The sequence below is a fragment of the Rhinoraja longicauda genome, chromosome 24, assembly GCF_053455715.1.
Source record: "Rhinoraja longicauda isolate Sanriku21f chromosome 24, sRhiLon1.1, whole genome shotgun sequence".
Lineage (NCBI taxonomy): Eukaryota > Metazoa > Chordata > Chondrichthyes > Rajiformes > Arhynchobatidae > Rhinoraja > Rhinoraja longicauda.
In genome coordinates, this window is record NC_135976.1 from 18,727,977 (window position 1) to 18,749,784 (window position 21,808).

Sequence of the window (21,808 nt, forward strand, 5' to 3'; positions counted from 1 at the left end):
GTTGGGAGGGAAAGCTGTTTCAGCCATGATTGAATGGCGGAGTAGACTTGATGGGACCATTGACCTAATACTGCACCTATAACTTATGAACTGTCTGAATATTTCTTAAACACGTTGATAGTACCTGCCTCAACTACCTCCTCTGGCAACTTGTTCTATTCACCCACCACCCTTGTTGTCCTCTGGTTTTCGATTCTCCTGCACTGGGTAAAAGACCACGTTTCTGTATGACTATTAGAAAAGCCCTTTGTTGCCCACTTTGCACACACCTCATCGCTTGGCACAGTGGCACAGATGGATGTAAACCAATGTCACATTAAAGGGAAGAACCTAGTGCCACCTCGATGCCCCCTCTGACTCTCACAGCTCCTCCCTGCATTCAAGGGCAAATTCTTCTCACTTTCATTGCAGGAAGCAACTGCAGATGCTGGTTTAAACCGAAGATAGACACAAAATGCAGGAGAAACACAGCGGGCCTGGCGGCATCTCTGGAGAGAAGGAATGGGTGACGTTTCGGGTCGAGACCCCTCTTCAGCCTGAAGAAGGGTCTCTACCCAAAAGGTCACCCATTCTTTCCATCCAGAGATGCCGCCAGGGCCGCTGAGTTACTCCAGCATTTTGTTCCTCTCACCTTTTCTTGCAGTGATAGAGCGATTATGTCTGGCCACAGGAGAATCACTAGATATTGATAAAGTCAAACCCTCGTCTTTCGAAGCCTGGCGGAATGAATAATTTGTGTGAAGTGGGCACTTACTTTGTGTTGATGTAAATCAGTGTGCCTTGTTATCTTTGCTCCCAGCCAGGTCACTGGCTTGCATTATGCAGCCAGATATGCAGGAACTTTACCCAGAAGGGATAATTGTCCACGTTACTTACTAATACCCATTTTGTCTGTTTGTTACAGATACGCAGCAGCAATACAAGACGGCTCACAGTACTTTGTTCTCCTCATTATAACAGACGGAGTAATCTCAGACATGGCGCAGACTAAAGAAGCTATTGTTAATGTAAGTCCTATTTATTCCTGTCACCCATTACAACATATTCAGTGTGAATTGAGTCCTGCTGAGATCCAACCTTGGACTCATTTAGTTTCTCCTGAAGTATGTATACTTGAAAATGGTAATCCAACTCAAGATCTTCTATTGCTTGTTGGAAATAAGCCTGTTGAAACAAAACTGTGTTATTGCAGTGATGAAATAAGGAATCACTTATTTGAGGAAAAGTAAAATAAAACAAACCAAATACATTATGCTGGAGTAACTCGGTGGGTCAGGCAGCATCTCTGGGGAACATGGATACAGGTAGGTGACATTTCGGGTTGGGACCCTTCTTGAGTCCTGACCCAAAACGTCACCTGTCTACATTCTCCAGTGATGCTGCCTGACCCACTGAGTTACTCCAGCGCTTGGTGTCTTTTTTTGTAAATCAGCTTCTGCAGTTCCCTATGTCTCATAAAACCAATGCATTATCTGCAGCAGTTCATAAGTTCATAAATTCTAGGAGCAGAATTAGGGCATTCAGCCCATCACATCTACTCCCTCGACCCGAAACATCACCCATTCCTTCTCTCCACAGATGCTGCTTGTCCCATTGCGTTACTCCAGCTTTTTGTGTCTATCTTCGGTTTAAACCAGCATCTGCAGTTCCTTCCCACACATTCAATCATGGCTGATCGATGTTTCCCTCTCAACCCCATTCTTCTGCCTTTGCCCCCATAACCCCTGATACCTGTACTAATCAAGAATCTATCAATCTCCACCTTAAAAATATCTATTGACTTGGCCTCCACAGCCGCCTAGTGGCAATGCATCCACAGATTCGCCACCCTCCAAAGAAATTCCTCCTGTTCACCTTTATAAAGGTACATCCTTTTATTCTGAGGCTGTGCCCTCTTCGTCCTAGACTCTCCCACTAGTGGAAACATCCTCTCCACATCCACTCCATCCAGACCTTTCACTAGTCAGTAAGTTTCAATGAGGTCCTTCCTAATCCTTCTAAACTCCAGCAAGTACAAGTCCAGAGCCATCATATGTTACCCCACTCATCACTTCAATATCTTTCCTGTAATCTTAATACCATTACTGGCTGCAGTTTTTGTTATTATTTGTTGATTTGAACACTGCTGGTACACTGAAGTGACCCATATATAAGCTGTTAATGGCGCATGTTTGGACTTAGACCACCCCTTGGACCCTTAAGTGTCATCAGGCTCAAATGGTTGATTAACAGCTGATTAGGCTGCTTTGATGGTACGTGAATTGAATTAAAGCAGGTGACATTTTAAACTTGAAATGAAACCCAGTACATCAAGACCAGACTGGACAAATTTCCAGACTATCGGATATTATTTTTACTGGTACTCAGATACACTTTGAATTCACTTTTTTAGATTTAGAGTCATACAGAGTGGAAACAGGCCCTTCAGCCCAACTTGTCCTCCCCGTCGATCATGTCCCATCTACTCTAGTCCCACCTGCCCGTGTTTGGCCCATATCCCACCAAACCTGTCCTATCCATGTACCTGTCTAAATGGTTCTTAAATGTTGCAATAGAGCCTGCCTCAACTATCTCCTCTGGCAGCTCGTTCCACACGCCCACCACCCTTTGTGTAAAAAGGTTACGCCTCAGGTTCCTATTAAATCTTTCCCCCCTGACCTTAAACCTATGTCCTCTGGTTCTTTATTTCCCAACTCTTGATCAGTTTGAAGAAGGGTCTCAACCCAAAAAAACATCACCTGTCCGTGTTCTCCAGAGATGCTGCCGGACCAGTTGATTTACTCCAGCACGTTTTGACTTATTTTTTTGTATTTTTAACCAGCATCTGCAATTCCTTGTTTCCACAAAGTCTTTGAGTATGTCGGTTTTAAGGCAGTTTTGTGAAAGTCTGCAACGATTGACTTTTTAAAAATATCTTACTTAAAAAAAACCTCCATAAAGATTTGCAGCTATGGTTCAGGATGTTCCCCAGGGTCAAACCACACCCATCACATTAGATCAAGGAATATTCAGCCTCTTGGCATCTGCTCACCTGACAACGAAACCCACTGTGCAAATATCACGCCGTTATTTACCCCATAATTTATGCTGCAATCTACATACAAAACTGAAGTATAAATTATGTAAAACATCATCTGCAGTTTCATCTTTGAATCTGAATTCAAAACTCTGACATTGATTTCACATAAGAGCAAATTTCACTTGACGTTTAATGTCTGAAATATTAAAATTATCTTTTCAGCTGAGAAAGAAAATTATACCATTGTTAATTCACTGTTTAATTTATTTCCTTCTTTCAGCATAAGTAATGAAATAATGTTCCATGACTTGAGAAAGACAATATTCATGCCACAGCACGACAAGGCAGGCTTGTAGGCTAATTGGCTTCGGTAAAATTGTACATTGCCCCTCGTGTGTAAGATGGCGTGAGTGTATCTTGCCCATAGATGTGTAGAGTCTCTTGCCCAGAGTAGGTGAAACGAGAACCAGAGGACATAGGTTTATGGTGAAGGGGAAAAGATTTAATGGGAATCTGAGGGGTAACTTTCTCCACACAAAGTATGGTGGGTGTATGGAACATGCTGCCAGAGGAGGTTGTTGAGGCTGGAACTATCCCAACGTTTAAGAAACAGTTAGACAGGTACATGAATGAATAGGACAGGTTTGGAGGGATGTGGACCAAACGCGGGCAGGTGGGACTAGTGTAGTTGGGACATGTTGGCCGGTGTGGGTGATTTGGGCCGAAGGGCCTGTTTCCATGCTGTATCACTCTATGACTATGACTCTATGTACGGGGATCGCTGGTCGACGCGGACTCGGTGGGCCGAAGGGCCTGTTTCCGCACTGTATCTCTAAAGTCTAAAGTAAAGTCTAAAGATACTCAGTGCCCCTATCATGAACACCGAGATTAGATTCTCATAAAGGGAAATTAAAATAATCCACATAATCCAAACGATATCAGCAGGAAGGTTGTAGCTGTTAAACTGGCCACATTCAAAGATTGATTGGTAATGAAACACATAGGCTCTGGTACTTACAGAGACAAGGGAAGAGGTGGTGTCAGGAGCCCCACTACCTGGGAGTCCTTCCATATATCAAAGCAGGAGCTCCGGTAACTTATCTATTCTTCATGTCACTGCTGGCGGGTGATCTAAGTAAGAGTTTATCGGGTTGCCAAATGGGAATTCCTGTGCAAGATTACCACAGCTGGATATTGTAAAGGAGAGAGAGAAATAACTTGAGCGATTGCTTCACAGGAAGCAGAGGATAAACAGATCGTTGAGCGAGAGTTATAGAATCACACGGCACAGAAACAGGCCCTTCGGCCCATCCCACCTATGCCAACCAATATGCCCCATCTACCCTCGATCCACCTGGCCACATTTGACCAATCCCCTCTAAACCTCTCCTATCCATGTACCTGTCCAAATGTCTTTTAAATGCTTGTAATCATAGGACCATATAGCGTGAAAACGGGCCCTTCGGCCCAAGTTACCCACACCGATCAACATGCCCCATCTACATTAGTCCCACCTACCTGCATTTGACCTATATCCCTCTAAATCTATCTTATCCACGTACTATCTAAATGTTTCCTAAACATTGCGAAATTACCTACTTAAATGTTGTGATATTACTTGCCCCATCTACGTCCTCTGTCAGCTCGGTCCATATATCTACCACCCTCTGAGTAAAAAGGTTCTTATTAAATCTTTCCATTCTCACCTTAAACCACATTTCCTCTGGTTCTTGATTCCTCTACCCTGGATAAAAGACTGTGCATTTACCCTATCTATTCCAATCATGATTTTATACAGCTCGACAAGATTGACCCTCATTCTCCAAGGAATAAAGTCCTAGCATGTGCGGCCTCCCACTATAACTCAGGGCCTCGAGTCCTGACAACATCCTCGTAAATCTTCTCTGCACTCTTTCTAGTTTAATGGCATTTTCCTGTAGCAGATTTCCAAAACTGAGGATAGTGCTCCACATGCTACACAGTGGCACAGCTGGTAGACCCCCTGCCTCTCTGCACCAGAGACCTGGGTTCCATCCTGACCTGAGATGCTGACGGTGTAGAGTTTGCCTACGGAAAGCCCAAGCCAGATGGGCAGGCCATGTCGTCAGAATGCCCGAGAGTCGACTGCCAAAACAGCTTCTGTATGGAGAACTGTGTCGGGGCAAGCGCTCAGTAAGAGGACAGAAGAAACGGTTTAATGACTGCCTCAAAGTGTCCCTCAAAGACTTGGACATCAACCTCAGCACTTGGGAGTCTCTTGCTCTGGACCGTCCAACCTGGCGTAGCAAGCTCACCACAGGAGCCCGTGCAGCAGAGAACAGACGCACTGCAGAGGCCCAGAGGAAACGCACCACGCGCAAGGCCCGTGCTACCTCCACTTCCACTGCAGCACCCATCCACTTGTGTCCTACGTGTGGGCGTGCCTTCCGGGCCCGGATTGGCCTCACCAGTCACTTCCGGACCCACAGTCACCAATCCTCCAACTGAAAGTGAAGTCATGGTCATCTTCGAACCCGAAGGACGAACAACAACAACAACAACAACAACAACAACAGAGTTTGCACGTTCTCCCTGTGCCTGCTTGGGTTTCCTCCGGGTGCTCTGTTTCCCTCCCACATCGCAAAGACGTGCGGGTTTGTAGGTTGATCGGCCCTCTGTAAATTGCCCCTTCGTGGATAGGGAGTGGAAGAGAAAGTGGGAATGCAGAGCTAGTGTGAATGAGTGATCAATGTTCGACGTGGACTCAATGGGCCGAAGGGCAAGTTCCCATGCTGTATCTCTGAACCAAACTACATTAAATGTAGCTCACTGACAGCCGTTAATTGTTCACAACACCTAATAGAATTTGAGGCTGTTTAACGATTTTCTTGATTTTGTTGAGCTTGCTTTGGAATTTTTCAGACTGTCATGGTGGCCATCAAAGATACTAGAGGAACAAGATAGACCTAAAAACCATAGTATGTCATGACGCCATCTTAGTAGGCAGAAACTTGCAGAAACATTTTAAAAGAAAAATACCAAAAATCTGTGAATTGATAGATGAGATGTATTCTGCATTTTAATGGTATCATCACACATACTGTTCCCCCAAAACACTGATTACACTGCGAGAGGCTGAACGAACAGTGGGTTTTGCCTACTAAAATGGCTCCTTTGCGTACACTTCAGTATACGAAAATAACTGCAGATGCTGGTACAAATCGAAGGTATTTATTCACAAAATGCTGGAGTAACTCAGCAGGTCAGGCAGCATCTCAGGAGCCTGAGATGCTGCCTGACCTGCTGAGTTACTCCAGCATTTTGTGAATAAACACTTCAGTATTTGGGGATTTCAACGGAGTGGTTCATCTTGTTCTTCTAGTATCTTTGGTGGCCATAGCATATTCCTTAAATCCACTTTCGGGAAGTGACTTGAATTCACTAACAAAAAGTCAGACGGATGGCATCGTGTTGAAAATCTTCATAACCATGGGAAGACAATTTGCAATAACCGCTTATGCTTATTAATCATAAGTGAAAAAAAACTTTAAATGGAAAGCTACTTTGAATTTCTGTCCTCTTCAATATTGTGAATAATGTTATTCCTGCTTCAAAAACAACAGTGAAGATGTTGCTAGTTAACTTATAGTGCGGAGTAAATAAGATTAGGATTGATTCAGATCTCGATAAAAGGTTTACCTTATCTTGAGAAAAGTCCTTTACATCTTAGCATTTGGTATCAATAAATGGGAAGCTGCCTGATTAAAATGCTATCACCAACAAGTTAACACAACTCATCGATGCATTGTCCACGAGATCAATGTAACTTGCTTCAAAATCAAATAACTAAATGGGACTTAATAAACCAAAGTTAAACAAGATACATGGAAAATCATAATAAGATTGAGCAAAGTCAACAGGGAATTCATGTTTGACAAATATATTCAAGCTTTTCTTGAGGCTGTAACTAACAGAAACATTGCTTTTCGGACTATAAGAAAGTCTTTGACAAGGTACTGTCTTGAAGTTTAGTCTTTAGAGATATAGCGTGGAAACAGGCCCACTGAGTCCGCGCCGACCAGCGATCATCCCGTACACTAGTACGCACACTAGGGACACACTAGGGACAATTTACATCCCGTACACTAGTACACACTTGTCCCTACACACTAGGGACAATTTACAATTTTACTGAAGCCAAATAACCTACAAACCTGTACGTCTTTGGAGTGTGGGAGGAAACCGGAGCACCCAGAGAAAACCCATGCAGTCACAGGGAGGGAGGACGTAGAAACTCTGTACAAACAGCGCCCGTGGTCATGATCGAACCCGGGTCTCTGGTGCTGTAAGGCAGCAACTCTACCGCTGTGCCACTGTGCTGCCCTAAACAGTAAAGCACATGGGATTGTGGGCAATGTACTTTCATGCAGTGAGGATTGACTGATGGGGAGAGGAGAAAGGGTGTAAATAAATATGTTACCTCTGGGCTGGGGTCTCGGATGGTGCGGGATCTGTGGATCTATGTCTTGGATCAGCTGGGAGCTGGCCACAAGCTGTACCATCACGTTAGCTCTCTAGACTTGCCAACATGTCCCGACCGTCACACTACTGAAAACACATGAACGATTCAGGACTGAGAGTGTTGGAGTCACACAGTACAGAAATAGGCCCTTCAGCCTAACTCCTCCGTACTGATCATGATGACCCATCTACACGCATTAGGCCCAAAGCCCGCTAAATCTTTCCTACCCAGGTATCTTTTAAATGCTGTTTGTTGTAGGGGAAAGAATAGTGAGGGCTAATAACTAGTAAATAGGGATGTGGATTGTGCTGATGTGGTTACGGGGAACCACAGACAAAGCCTAAAGGTAGAGTGAGACATGAAGCGCAGCAGTGATGAGAACCAAGTTTCAGGAACTTCATTGATTATCTTTTAAATGCTGTTACAGTACCTACCTCAACTACCTCCTCCGGCAGCTCGTTCCAAATGCACTCTAGGACCTGGTTCGATCCTGACTACGTGTACTGTCTGTATGGAGTTTGTGCATTCCCCCGTGACTGTGTGGGTTTACTCTGGGTGCTCCGGTTTCCTCCCACACTCCAAAGCCCTACAGGTTTGCAGGTTAATTGGTTTTGGTAAAATTGTAAGTTGTCCCTAGTGTGTAGGATGGTGCTAGTGTACAGGGTGATCGCTGGTCGGCACAGACTCAGTGGCCCATAGGGCCTGTTCCGCACGGTATCTCTAAAGTCTGGAACAGCAGCTACCTTGATGAGTTTCAGAAGATCAAGGATGAAAAATCTACGGGTGTTGATTAGTTTCCTATCAGATGCTAGTTCCCTTTTGTAGTTGCCACTACAACATTCACCAACTGTCAAATACATTAAGAATTATGCGACGTTCAGTATTTACTCAAAAAGAAAATGCTCAATTCACTTTAGTTTAGTTTATTGTCACGTGCACCAAGTACTCGAAAGTTCGGACATCATCTGATGGTGTCAACTTTGTTTGTTCTTATCTCTTCAGAGATGCTGCTGCTGTGCTTTGTATTTGCAGCTGTGTCTGTTCCATTATTCCCCCCCACTCCTGTTGGAATCTCCCTCTCCCTCTCCCTCTCCCTCTCCCTCTCCCTCTCCCTCTCCCTCTCCCTCTCCCTCTCCCTCTCCCTCTCCCTCTCCCTCTCCCTCTCCCTCTCCCTCTCCCTCTCCCTCTCCCTCTCCCTCTCCCTCTCCCTCTCCCTCTCCCTCTCCCTCTCCCTCTCCCTCTCCCTCTCCCTCTCCCTCTCCCTCTCCCTCTCCCTCTCCCTCTCCCTCTCCCTCTCCCTCTCCCTCTCCCTCTCCCTCTCCCCCTCCCTCTCCCCCTCCCTCTCCCCCTCCCTCTCCCCCTCCCTCTCCCCCTCCCTCTCCCCCTCCCTCTCCCCCTCCCTCCCCCTCCCCCTCCCCCTCCCCCTCCCTCTCCCCCTCCCTCTCCCCCTCTCTCTCCCCCCCTCTCTTCCTCTCTCTCCCTCTTTCCTGGTACTAAGACTCTCTCTTACAAAATGCACCCTGGTTTGTTCTTGATAACAATGGCAGATGTTCATAATGTAACAGGATGTAGCATAGATTCACAAATATATGTTATGTGAGATTGCAAGTTTAAACATAATCAGTATGGAAGTCCCTTGAGCAAATTAACCAGTTAGCTTTTACTTCGTTTAAAGTAAAATCGATTACACATGTTTTACTTGACTGAGATAGGCAGTATGTTAAACGGAGCACAGAACACTTTCTGCTGTGATTTCTCATGGGAGTGATTTGAATGATTCTCAAGCGGCAGGGATTTTAAGCCGAATATGGTGAAACTATTTAAGCTTCTTATCTTTATGATATTTATTGGGATAATTGATAAGATTTTAATCATCAAATAACTGGAGCTTTGTGCAGTAAGTTATTTAGTTATTTGGTAAGTCATAGTTGGGCTGTTCAATATCTTGACAAACGACCGAAAACATACGTGGGCGAGTCTAGGACCAGAGGGCACAGCCTCAGAATGAAAGAACATATATTTAGAAAGGAGATGGGTAGGAATTTATTTTGCCAGAGGGTGGTGAATCTGTGGAATTCATTGCCACAGGCGGCAGTGGAGGCCAATTTTTAGAGATATATGGATATGAACAGTGAAACTTGCAGGAAGACTAGAGTAGGGGTGGGGTGGAGAGAGAGAGGGACTGCAAGGGTTTGTAAGCTAATTATCTTCTGTAAAGATTGCAAATTGTCCTTAGTGTGTTGGATAGTGTTAGTGTACGGGGATCTCTGGTCAGCACGGATTTGGTGGTTCGAGGGCCTGTTTCCACACTGCATCTCTAAAGTCTGAAGATGAAGACTAGACAGTGGAGTTGATCATAGAACGATTAAATTCAGTAATAGGTAAAAACAGTGCTTTATTTGTGACAGTGTGCACTAGCGTATGGTGGACCAGCATCTCTAACAAGTTACATCTACATTTTCAAAATTTAAAATTTTTTAATATAAAAGTTTTAAAAATAAAAAATAAATAATTAAATTAGGGTGTCAGGGTCTTGAGTGCATCGGCAGCTTATATGAATCGTTGTAGACACCAACACCAAGGAACAATGTTTAGTTTTAGTTTAGAGATACAATGCAGAAACAGGCCCTTCGGCCCACCGAGACCAGCAATCCTGGTACCCAAACACTATCCTACACACTAGGGACAACTTACAATCTTCACTGAAGCCAATTAACCTACAAACATGTCCGTCTTTGGAGTGTGAGGAGGAAACCGGAGCACCCGGAGAAAACCCACGTGGTCACAGGGAAAATGTACAAACTCCATACAGACAGCACCCATGCAGGATCGAACCCGGATCTCTGATGCTGTGAGGCAGCAACTCTACCACTGCACCACTGTGCTGCGCCCCCCCTCTCCCCCCGTGCTGCGCCCCCCCCTCTCCCCTCCCCCCCCCCCCCCCCCCCGGGTGTACTGGCTCCTTTGTGTCGACAATAAAAGTACTGAGTAAAAGAACTGAATTAGTCACAGTTTATGCTTAGATTAACATGTGGCCACTGCAGATATGAGATTGAATCAACATTCTGTGATTGTAATTGGTGTTGTCAGGTCAATATCGATCGATCGTGAATGGCACAAAGTTTTGTTTCAGTTTAATTTCACGGTGTTTGTTAAATCACCGCCGCTGTGACTGTGATTAGCAAAATGAAGGCTGATATTCCTGTCAGTACTGCTGCATTCACTATGAATATCAGTGAAAGTGTTTCTTATCAAAGGAGAGGATTTGCCTGCCCGGAGTTAATCCGGCAGGCTGGAATTTCATTATTCGACCGGAAGACACAGGATGGCTCACAGCGCATGTCGGCTCCTATAATAGAGACACAGCCATGAAGAAGTAGTAGTTTTATCGTTCTTTGAACTCAAAATAATTCTGGCTGCGCTATGTCCAATGTTAAATCAGCACTTAAGCCAGAGTGCATATACCCAGTGTAATTGAGGCTAGCTTGCTCGCTCAGCATGCAATGCTATTGCTTTCTGACATTTAACATTGTGCTCCCGGCTTAATGCTTTTTTTATTTGTTTCTTAGATTTTAGGTTTAGGTTTATTATTGTCACATGCACTGAGCTACAGTGAAAGTTTATGTGCTGCCTGCTATCCAAACAGTTCATATATATCATTACTAAATACAATCAAGTCAAACTCAAGCACAAGAGCAAAGGGGAAGGAAGGTACAGTGTGCAGAATATAGTTCTCTGCCTAGGACATAGAAAAGTACAGCACAAAAACAGGTCCTTCAGCCCACAATATCTGTGCCGAAACATGATGTCGAGACAATGAAGGCAAGCATACAATAACATCCTCTTTACCACTGTATCGTAGAGCATCAGTTCTTATTCCATCTGAAGCCAAGCAAATCAAATGAGGAAAGAATCAGAAGTCTGACGCACTTTATTATTGACTTCTTTATAATACATAATGCAGATAATGTTATATTTTACGCAGGTGAGAATAGATTTTAAAAAAAACAGTTGCTTAAACTAAATGTAGCTCTGTGATGTAAATGCAGATTTTCATCTTGATTCAGATGAACCAGTCAAATTATTGGCCAGAGGAGGTAGGTACAATAATGACATTTAAGGGACATTTGGACAGATAAAGAAGGGATAGGGAAGATTTAGAGGGACAAGGGCCAAATGCAGGCAAATGGGACCAGCTTAGATGTGAAATTTTGGCCAGTAGAGTCATAGAGTCAAAGAGTGATACAGTGTGAGACAGGCCCTTCGGCCCAACTTGCCCACACCGACCAACATGTCCCAGCTACACTAGTCCCACCTGCCTGCGTTTGGTCCATATCCCTCCAAACGTCCTATCCATGTACCTGTCTAACTGTTTCTTAAACGTTGGGACAGTCCCAGCCTCAACTACCTCCTCTGGCAGCTTGTTCCATAAAGCCCACCATCTTTTGTGTGAAAAATTTATCCCTCAGATTCCTATTAAAATCTTTTCCCCTTCACCTTGAACCTATGTCCTCTGGTCCTCGATTCCCCTACTCTGGCCAAGAGATTCTGTGCATCTACCCAATTTATTCTTCACATGATTTTATACACCTCTATAAGATCACCCTTCATCCTCCTGCACTCCAATGAATAGAAACCCAGCCTACTTAATCTCTCCCTATAGCTCAGTCCCTCTAGTCCTGGCAACATCCTCGTAAATCTTCTCTGAACCCTTTCAAGCTTGACAATATCTTTCCTATAACATGGTGCCCAGAACTGAACACAATACTCGAAATGCCATCTCACCAACATGTTACACAAATGCAACAGGACCTCCCAACATCTATACAATACTCTGACTGATGAAGGCCAATGTGCCAAAAGCCTTTTTGACCACCTTATCTACCTGCGACTCGACCTTCAAGGAATCATGCACCTGCACTCCTAGATCCCTCTGCTCTACCACACTCCCCAGAGGCCCACCATTCACTGTGTAGGTCCTGCCCTTGTTCGACATCCCAGAATGTGTAACACCTCACATTTCTCTGTATTAAATTCCATCAACCATTCAGTATGGACAAGCTTCCGAGCTGTATGACTCTGTGAGTATTTATTTAAAGTTCCTGCCATTAAGATATCTGTTCAGCTGAATCTAAAGAGCACATTATCCCCTGGTATTGCTTTTATTGATCACCGGATATCATTGTCACTGGCCAGAGGAGTTATTACTCCATTTCTAACTGCCCTTCAACTGTGTAGGAAGGAACTGCAGACATGAAGAAGGGGCTCGACCCGAAACGCCACCCATTCCTTCTCTGCAGAGATGCTGCCTGTCCCGCTGAGTTACTCCAGCATTTTGTGCCCTTCAACTGTGTGTTGTGCGAAGCTTTCACGGAGGGCGATTCAGAGGCAACCACACAGTTCTGAGTCTAGTCACACAGATCGGGTAAGAAAGGCGGCACAGTGGCGCAGCAGGTAGAGCTGCTGCCTCACGGCTTAAGAAACCCGGGTTCGAGCCTGACCTCAGTTGCTGCCTGTGTGAAGTTTTCACATTCTCCCTGAGACCATGTGGGTTTCCTCCGGGTGCTCCTGTTTCCTCCCACATCCCAAAGACGTGCGGGTTTGTAGGTTAATCGGCCCTCTGTAAATTTTCCCTGGTGTGTACGAAGTGGATGAGAAAGTGGATAACACAGAACCGGTATGCCTTCTTGCCGCCATTATCTACTTCTGTGGCCACTTTCAGAGAGCTATGGGCTTGGACCCCAAGATCCCTCTGCACACAAGCTAATCTGATGTTGAGGCCTTTCGAATGTACAATAGCTCTCTGAAGCCGTGAGCCCTTTGAGCCACAAGTCCAGCTCCCCGCTTACTTTTCATTGATTCCATGTGGATGTTGGTGAATTGTTTTTTAAATGCTCGTTTCAGCTGGATCATTGATGGAGAATTGATGTCCACTCAAATTCTTCCTCTGTTTCAGGGGAGTAGCTTTATTGCCGCTGATTTGGGTGCCCTTTTCACCGGCTGGGAAAGGAAGTAAAAGTCACCTTTACATTGCTGTGGCGAAGTGACTTTTCAAAATGAAACCAGAGTATTTGTTGTGAACGATGCCCGTTACCGCTGCTCAAGTCAAGCTGGTGCTGCTTCTGATACTGGCGACGACTGGTCTGGTACCTTCTTTGGCATCTTGCTCACTAAGCCTTAAACCCACACGATTCCTTGAAGCCATTGGTTAATAGACAATAGACAATAGGCAATAGGTGCAGGAGGAGGCCAACCGGCCCTTCGAGCCAGCACCGCCATTCAATGTGATCATGGCTGATCATTCTCAATCAGTACCCCGTTCCTGCCTTCTCCCCATACCCCCTGACTCCGCTATCCTTAAGAGCTCTATCCAGCTCTCTCTTGAATGTATTCAGAGAATTGGCCTCCACTGCCCTCTGAGGCAGAGAATTCCACAGATTCACAACTCTCTGACTAAAAAAGTTTTTCCTCATCTCTGTTCTAAATGGCCTACCCCTTATTGTTAAACTGTGGCCCCTGGTTCTGGACTCCCCCAACATTGGGAACATGTTTCCTGCCTCTAACATGTCCAACCCCTTAATAATCTTAATCGTTTCGATAAGATCCCCTCTCATCCTTCTAAATTCCAGTGTATACAAGCCCAGTCGCTCCAGTCTTTCAAAATATGACAGTCCCGCCATTCCGGGAATTAATCAAGTAAACCTACGCTGCATGCCCTCAATAGCAAAAATATCCTTCCTCAAATTTGGAGACCAAAACTGCACACAGTACTCCAGGTGCAGCCTCACTAGGGCCCTGTACAACTGCAGAAGGACCTCTTTGCTCCTATACTCAACTCCTCTTGTTATGAAGGCCAACATTCCATTGGCTTTCTTCACTGCCTGCTGTACCTGCATGCTTCCTTTCAGTGACTGATGCACTAAGACACCCAGATCACGTTGTACGTCCCCTTTTCCTAACTTGACACCATTCAAATAATAATCTGCCTTCCTATTCTTACCACCAAAGTGGATAACCTCACACTTATCTACATTAAACTGCATCTGCCATGCATCCGCCCACTCACACAACCTGTCCAAGTCACCCTGCAACCTCATAGCATCTTCCTCACAGTTCACACTGCCACCTAGCTTTGTATCATCTGCAAATTTGCTAAAGATTCCATTCAGCTAGAACGAGTGCAGAGAAGGTTCACGACAATGTTGCCAGGACTCAAGGGCCTGAGCTACAGGGAGAGATTGAGCAGGCTAGGACTTTATTCCTTGGAGTGCAGGAGGATGAGGGGTGGTTTAAGTTTATTCCTGTCGCGTGTACCGAGGTACAGTGAAAAGTTTGTTTTGCATGCTCTCCGAAAAGATCAGATAATGCCAAACATAAATACAATCAAGTCAAACTCAATTCCAACATGTCGAGGCCTGCACAGTGGCACAGCGGGTGGAGCTGCTGCCTTACAGCGCCAGAGATCCGGGTTAGACCCTGACCACGGGTGCTGTCTGTATGGAGCTTGCACGTTCTCTCTGTGACCGTGTGGGTTTTCTCCGGGTGCTCCGGTTTCCTCCCACACTCCAAAGACGTGTGGGTTTGTAGGTTAGTTGGCTTTGGTAAATTGTCTGTGGTGTCTAGAATAGGGCTAGTGTGTGTGTGATTGGTGGCCAGAGTGGACTCAGTGGGCCGATGGACCTGTTTCCAAACTAAAACTACAGCAAAGGGGAAGATACAGAGTGCAGAATATAGTTTGCAGCTTTGTATCATATCAGTTTCAGAGACAAAGTCCAATGTTCACAACGGGGTAGAGATGGGGGAGAACCTCAGTAATGTTACCACTGGGCCCTGCTACCCTTCCCCTTACTCCAACCACACCACTCCTAATCCCCACCCCTACACTGCCCCTTACACCACCTGTCAACCCCTATCACCTCCACAGTAATACCCTCCCAGCCTCCTTCCATCCCTCTGCCGCCCTCCGATCCCAGACCTCATCCGTGCCATGTTTTTACACCCCCCCCCCCACCGTGACCTCCTTCTTTCAGATGCAGAATGGCCGGTCCTCAACAGAAGCCTTACCTGTGTACCCCTCTGCCCCCACCTTAACGAGATCCAGGCCCGCATCAGAGGGTCCCGACATGAAACGCCACCTACTCCCTTTCCCCAGAGATGCTGCCTGACCCGCTGTTACTCCAACACTTTGTATTCTCCTGTGCAGTAGTGTTCAATAAATATCCACACCTGACAAAGATGGGGTTCTATGTTCTATCAGAAGAGCAGATTAGTTGCTGGAGGAGGTAGTTGAGGCAGGTATTATTGCAATATTTACAAAAATATTTGGACAAGTACTTGGATAGGATAGATTTAGAGGAATATGGGCCAAATGCAGAAAGGTGGGACTCGTGTAGATGGGGTGTGTTGGTTAGTATGGGCAAGTTGGGCTGAAGGGCCTGGTTCTACACTGTATGACTTTACGGGGGCATGAGCTTGTAACTTGTCCTTGTAAACCTTCTTTGGTGATTGGGTCTCTCGCGTGAAAATGCAAAAGTTGCTGCTCGTACAAAGTGTTGAATGTAATGTATTAGAACGCTTCAAGGGAAAGTGTGGAGTTCATGTCAAAGACCGTTCAAAGCAGCTTTGAATGTCAGGTTGATGAGAATGAAGCTTCGGATACAAAGCATTAGCTTAAAGGCTGCAATTTTTCAATATCACACCCATGGTTCAAACAGGGTCATGAATTTTAAGTTGACATTTTGACCCTGTGGATCTGAAGTGCGTCAAATTTGTCTTACAAACTCTTCCCTCTTCAGCCCGGCGGCACAGTGAACGATGTCGCTGAGAAAGGCTCGCTTCCATGCTAGTGGGAGGGAAGAGAAGGAACACATTGATTCCCAGTCTTAAACCTACTCCAGCAAACTGTTGTCGGCAGTGTGTATCACTGCGGGTTATTCAAAGTAATGTTCAACTTCAGAAATGCTCCTAAAATGTAAGCAATGCAACCAACTTGTCAGCTGTAGATCTCGAGCCCAGGGGATAAAACAAATGTATGCCTCTGCTAATCTGCAAACAATGAGGTGTGTCTGTTCCCAGGATGGGAACATCAAATACTAGAGGGCACAACTTTAAGACGAAAGGGTCAAAGTTTAAAGGAGAGTGTGGAGCAAGTTTTTTTTCACGCAGAAAAGGAGGGGGTGCCTGGAACACGCTACCAAGGGTGGTGGTGGAGGGAAATACGATGGTGGTGTTTAAGGAGCTTTTGGATAAGCACATGGATATGCACGGAATGAAGAGATGGAGATATGGATTATGTGCAGGCAGATAAGAATTGGTCCTGGCATCATGTTGGGCATGAACATTGTGGGCCGAAGGGCCTGTTGCAGTGCTGTACAGTTCTATATTTTATCTTCTTACAGACACCTCTCAATGAAAGTGGGTACAGGTGATGAACTTCACCGCTGCCTTCTACAGCTCTTGGCCGATTGTGAAAAAGCAAGTTGAAGATCAAGGTCAGACCTTTTGCACGAAATCCCTGGCCTAAAGTGCAGCAGTGATCCCTGCCCATTGGCAGGTAAAGTCGTGGAGGGATAGGGCCCGATTGCAGACATATGGGACCCTTATAAATGGGACATCTTGGTTAGCATGGACGAGTTGGGCCGAAGGGCCTGTTTGGGTGCTCTCTGACTCCATGATGAGCAGATCACAACATCACAAGATCACTACATCAGCTCTTCCCTCGACCAGGGGGTCTGTTCCCATTATTATTCTTTCTGTTTGATTCTGAATTCTTTTTTAAAAATTCAAGAGGTCAGGTTAGAGCGGCACAGTGGCTCAACGGTAGAGTGGCTGCCTCACAGCGTCAGGGACCCGGGTTCCATCCTGACCACGGGAGTTTGACCTGACCTGACCTGTACGGAGTCTGTACATTCCCCCTGCGACCACGTGGGTTTTCTCCGGGTGCTCTGGTTTTCTCCCACACACCAAAGGCGTGCGAGTGTGTAGGTTCATTGGCTTCTGTAAATTGTAAATTGTCCCTAGTGTGAAGGGTAGTGTTGGTGTATGGGGATCGCTGGTTGAGCGGACTTGGTGGGCCAATGGGGATCGATGGTTGAGCGGACTTGGTGGGCCAATGGGGATCGCTGGTTGAGCGGACTTGGTGGGCCAATGGGGATCGCTGGTTGAGCGGACTTGGTGGGCCAATGGGGATCGCTGGTTGAGCGGACTTGGTGGGCCAATGGGGATTGCTGGTTGAGCGGACTTGGTGGGCCAATGGGGATCGCTGGTTGAGCAGACTTGGTGGGCCAATGGGGCTGCTGGTTGAGCGGACTTGGTGGGCCAATGGGGATCGCTGGTTGAGCAGACTGGTGGGCCAATGGGGACAGCTGGTTGAGCAGACTTGGTGGGCCAATGGGGACTGCTGGTTGAGCAGACTTGCTGGGCCAATGGGGACTGCTGGTTGAGCGGACTTGGTGGGCCAATGGGCCTGTCTCCATGTTGTACCTTTAAAATCTCAAGCCTAAAGACATCATTTATTTCTACAATTTTGCAGTTTGCCTACTAATTTGGTTCCATAAGATGTGGAAGTTTCCACAAGTCATGGACCAGGGGAAACAGGAGTGCTTTAGTCAGATCCAACAAGGTTGCTTCTTCAGCAAAGCCCTGACCACAATCTGCAAGTTTACCGTCCCCTCTCTCTTCCTTACTCCTGCCAATCATTAGCATTTCTCCCCAATACTTCCTGGCAGCTCGGACTCCCCTATATCCCCTCCGAACTCTGCCATCCACCTCTGGAATTTGCAATCTCTTATTTGCAACGCATTGGTCTCAGGAAGGAGACTGAACGAACTTGGAAACCACACAGTCTGCTGCTGACAAAGGCCAGTGCAATAGAGCGAGTCGTAGAGTCAACTGGCATGGAAACAGGGCCATCGGCCCAACCTGCCCACAACGAACAATATGCCCCATCTATACTAGTCCTACCAGTATGCCTTTGGCCCATATTCTTCTAAACCTGCCCTAACCTATCCATGTAATGTTTGCGGTGAATATGTCATTGGTAAAAATACAGAAAAATACAGAAATGACCAACAACGTTTGAAGAGGTCAAGAGTGTTATATTATCATATTTACAAGACATTTGGACAGATACATGAATGGGAAAGGTTTAGAGAGATAAGGGCCAAATGCATGTAGGTGGGACATGATAAGATGGGGCTTGTTGGCCGACGTGGGCAAGTTGGGCCAAAAGTCCTGTTTCTGTACTGCATGACCCTATGACTATGACTACAATGTGGAGTTTAAGGTCAGTGGTGGAATGAACAAGACATTGTTTTGTGCTCTTGGGGAACAACTGAGAATTAGCCTAAATTGAGGATTATGTGATTTTGTTGTTGATCTGTGGAAAAGTTAAGTTCTGGCTTGTCCAAGACTTAATAGACAGCAGTGGAGCAAAGGACAATAGTTCTAAATGGGATGGTTAAGCCACTGGGATATACCCATATTATGCAAAAGGGTACACACAATGCTGAAGTAACTCAGCGGGTCAGGCAGCATCACTGGAGGAATTGCATAGGTGACATTTTGGGTGCACTGAAACGTCACCGATCCATGTTCTCCAGAGATGTTGCCTGGCCCGTTAGATTACTCCAGCACTTGGTGTCTTTCTTAGGCAAAAGGACATTTTATGGTGACCTTATTATTACTTTAGGACCTTATTATGACCGTATTATTAATCCCTCAACATTATTGAGGGATTTCTTGTGTTGCTTCACACTAATTAAGCATGCCAGCAAAGGATTTAGAATTGAGCAGTTGATTTCATGAAAAAGAATAAACAATAAATTTCAGACCCACTTATAAACATTGCTGTGTAGGAAGGACTTGCAGATGCTGGTTTAAACTGAAGATAGACACAAAAAGCTGGAGTAACTCAATGGGACCGGCAGCAAATCTGGAAAGAAGGAATGGGTGACATTTCGGGTCTGAAGAAGGGTCTCGACCCAAAACGTCACCCATTCCTTCTCTCCAGAGATGCTGCCTGTCCCGCTGAGTTACTCCAGCATTTTGTGTATAAACATTGCTCACTAGCAGGCATTGGCCTAAGTGAGAGGGGTGGGATTTAAGAGGGATCTCAGGGGCAAACCTTTCACTCAGAGAGTAGTCCGTATCGGACATGACCTGCCAGAGGATACTATAGAAGCGGATACAATTACGACTTTGAAAAGTCATTTGGACAGATATGTGGATAGGAAGGGTTTAGAGGGATATAGCCCAGAATGCCAACTTGGTCAGTATGGATAAGGTGGGCCAATGGGCCTGTTTCTGTGCTGTACAGCTCTGTGAGTCTACTATGACTCTAATATTCAAGGAGACGTAGCAATTTGAAAAACATAAAATAGCTGGTCATGTTTACATTATTTTAATCTGCTGTGGAGTAGCTGCAGATAAGTTATGCAATAAGTCATCTCAACAAATATTCAGTCAAACCCACACACCGAACTCTGCTTTCAACAGACATACGTTATCGGAGAAACTTAAAAGGAAACTGTTCCATGAATTTTCTATCAAAGTGCATATGCCTTTCATCTGGTATATAAAATAATGAAATGCAATTGAATTCTGTTTGACAATCAAACAATCACACCTAAGTTCTTCAACTGGATATTTGATGTTACATCCATTAATCATTAGAACTAATGCTTTTTTAGAACAAAATTCAATGTGTCTATATTTAGCTTTCAAATAAAGATGAAAAGGGGCCATGTTGATGTCCAATGCACCTCAATTAAATATCTGTTGGGGACCTATAGAAACCACGATAGATGCAACTATTAAAATGATATTGCGCTAAATAAATGTTCCCATTTTGAGCTTTAGACTTTGGCGATACAGTGTGGAAACAGGCCCTTCGGCCCACCGAGTCCGTACTGACCAGCGATCATCCCGTACACTAGCACTGTCCTACACGTTAGGGACAATTTGCAATTTTACCAAAGCCAATTAACCTACAAACCTGTATGTCATTGGAGTGTAGGAGGAAAACAGAGCACCCGGAGAAAGCCCACACGGTCACAGGGAGAACGTACAAACTCTGTGTAGACAGCATCCGTAGTCAGGATTGAACCCAGGTCTCTGGCACTGTGAGGCAGCAACTCTACCACTGTGCTATACGTGCTGCTGTTAGTGAGACTATGATGCAAGGCAACAATCGTGAAAATATTGCTAAATAAAATTTAAGGAAGGGGATGAAAATAGAAAACATGCACAGCCACAATTTATTTACAGCTTTGTGTAATTATATGTTATAGTTATCCCTTTGAGCATGCTGTAATACATATTGTCTGGAGATTCTTTAATCTCTCCATCTCACTCATTTGAGCTTGAGTAGGAGTTAACGATATTGTGAATCATGGATTCAACATCTCACCAACTCCCCCTGCAGTCAAAGAGTCGTCCAGTACAGAAACAGGCCCTTCGGTCCACCCAGCCCATGCCAGCTCACATGCCCCATCTGAGCTAGTCTCATTTGCCCACATTTGACCCATATCTCTCTGAACCATTCCTATCCATGTACCTGTCAAGTGTCTTTTAAACCTGATGTTGTACCAGCTTCAACTACCACCTCTGGCAGCTTGTTCCATTCACCCACCACCCTTTGTGTGAAAAGGTTGCCCCCCAGGTTCCCAGTAAATCTTGCTCCTCTCATCATAAGTCTATATCCTCTGCTTCTTGATTCCCCTACTCGAGATCAAATGACTCTCTGCATTCACCCTGTCAATACCCCTCATGATTTTATACACCTCTGTCAGATCACCCCTCAGCCTCCTGCGTTCCAAGGAATAAAGTCCTCACCTCTCCCTATTGCTCAGGCACTCAAGTCCTGGCAGCATCCTCGTAAATCTTCTCTGAAGAAGGGGCTCAACCCAAAACGTCACCTATTCCTTTTCCCCAGAGATGCTGTCTGACCGGCTGAGTTACTCCAGCTTTTTGTGTCCATCTTCGGTTTAAACCAGCATCTGCAGTTCCTTCCTGCACATTCCCTGCACTCTTTTCAGCTTAACAACGTTCTTCCTGTAGCACGGTGATCAACACTGATTGCAAAACTTCAAATGCGGTCTCACCAACGTCTTGTACGACTATAACATAACGCCCCGACCTCTCTACTCAACACCCTGACTGACGACCATCCCCTCATCTGTATCGTACCCTAATGATCCTTTGGTTTACCCGAACATGCAAACTACGGTGATCAATGTTCCTGCCTGAACTCTGAGGAATTGTAGAGGAAGACTAGGATTCAAGAAGGG

The 21,808-nt window shown here is 45.4% G+C and overlaps 1 protein-coding gene across 4 annotated transcripts in view; it reads left to right on the forward strand.

The window, feature by feature from the left end:
• LOC144605454 (copine-8-like) overlaps nucleotides 1–21,808 on the forward strand; it is a 299,949-nt gene that overhangs the window by 249,693 nt on the left and 28,448 nt on the right. For all 4 annotated transcript variants that reach the window (XM_078420725.1, XM_078420728.1, XM_078420727.1 and 1 more), the window contains one exon: nucleotides 905–1,007. In XM_078420725.1, coding sequence (XP_078276851.1) covers nucleotides 905–1,007 — 103 coding nt within the window. The remainder of the gene's footprint in view (nucleotides 1–904; nucleotides 1,008–21,808) is intronic.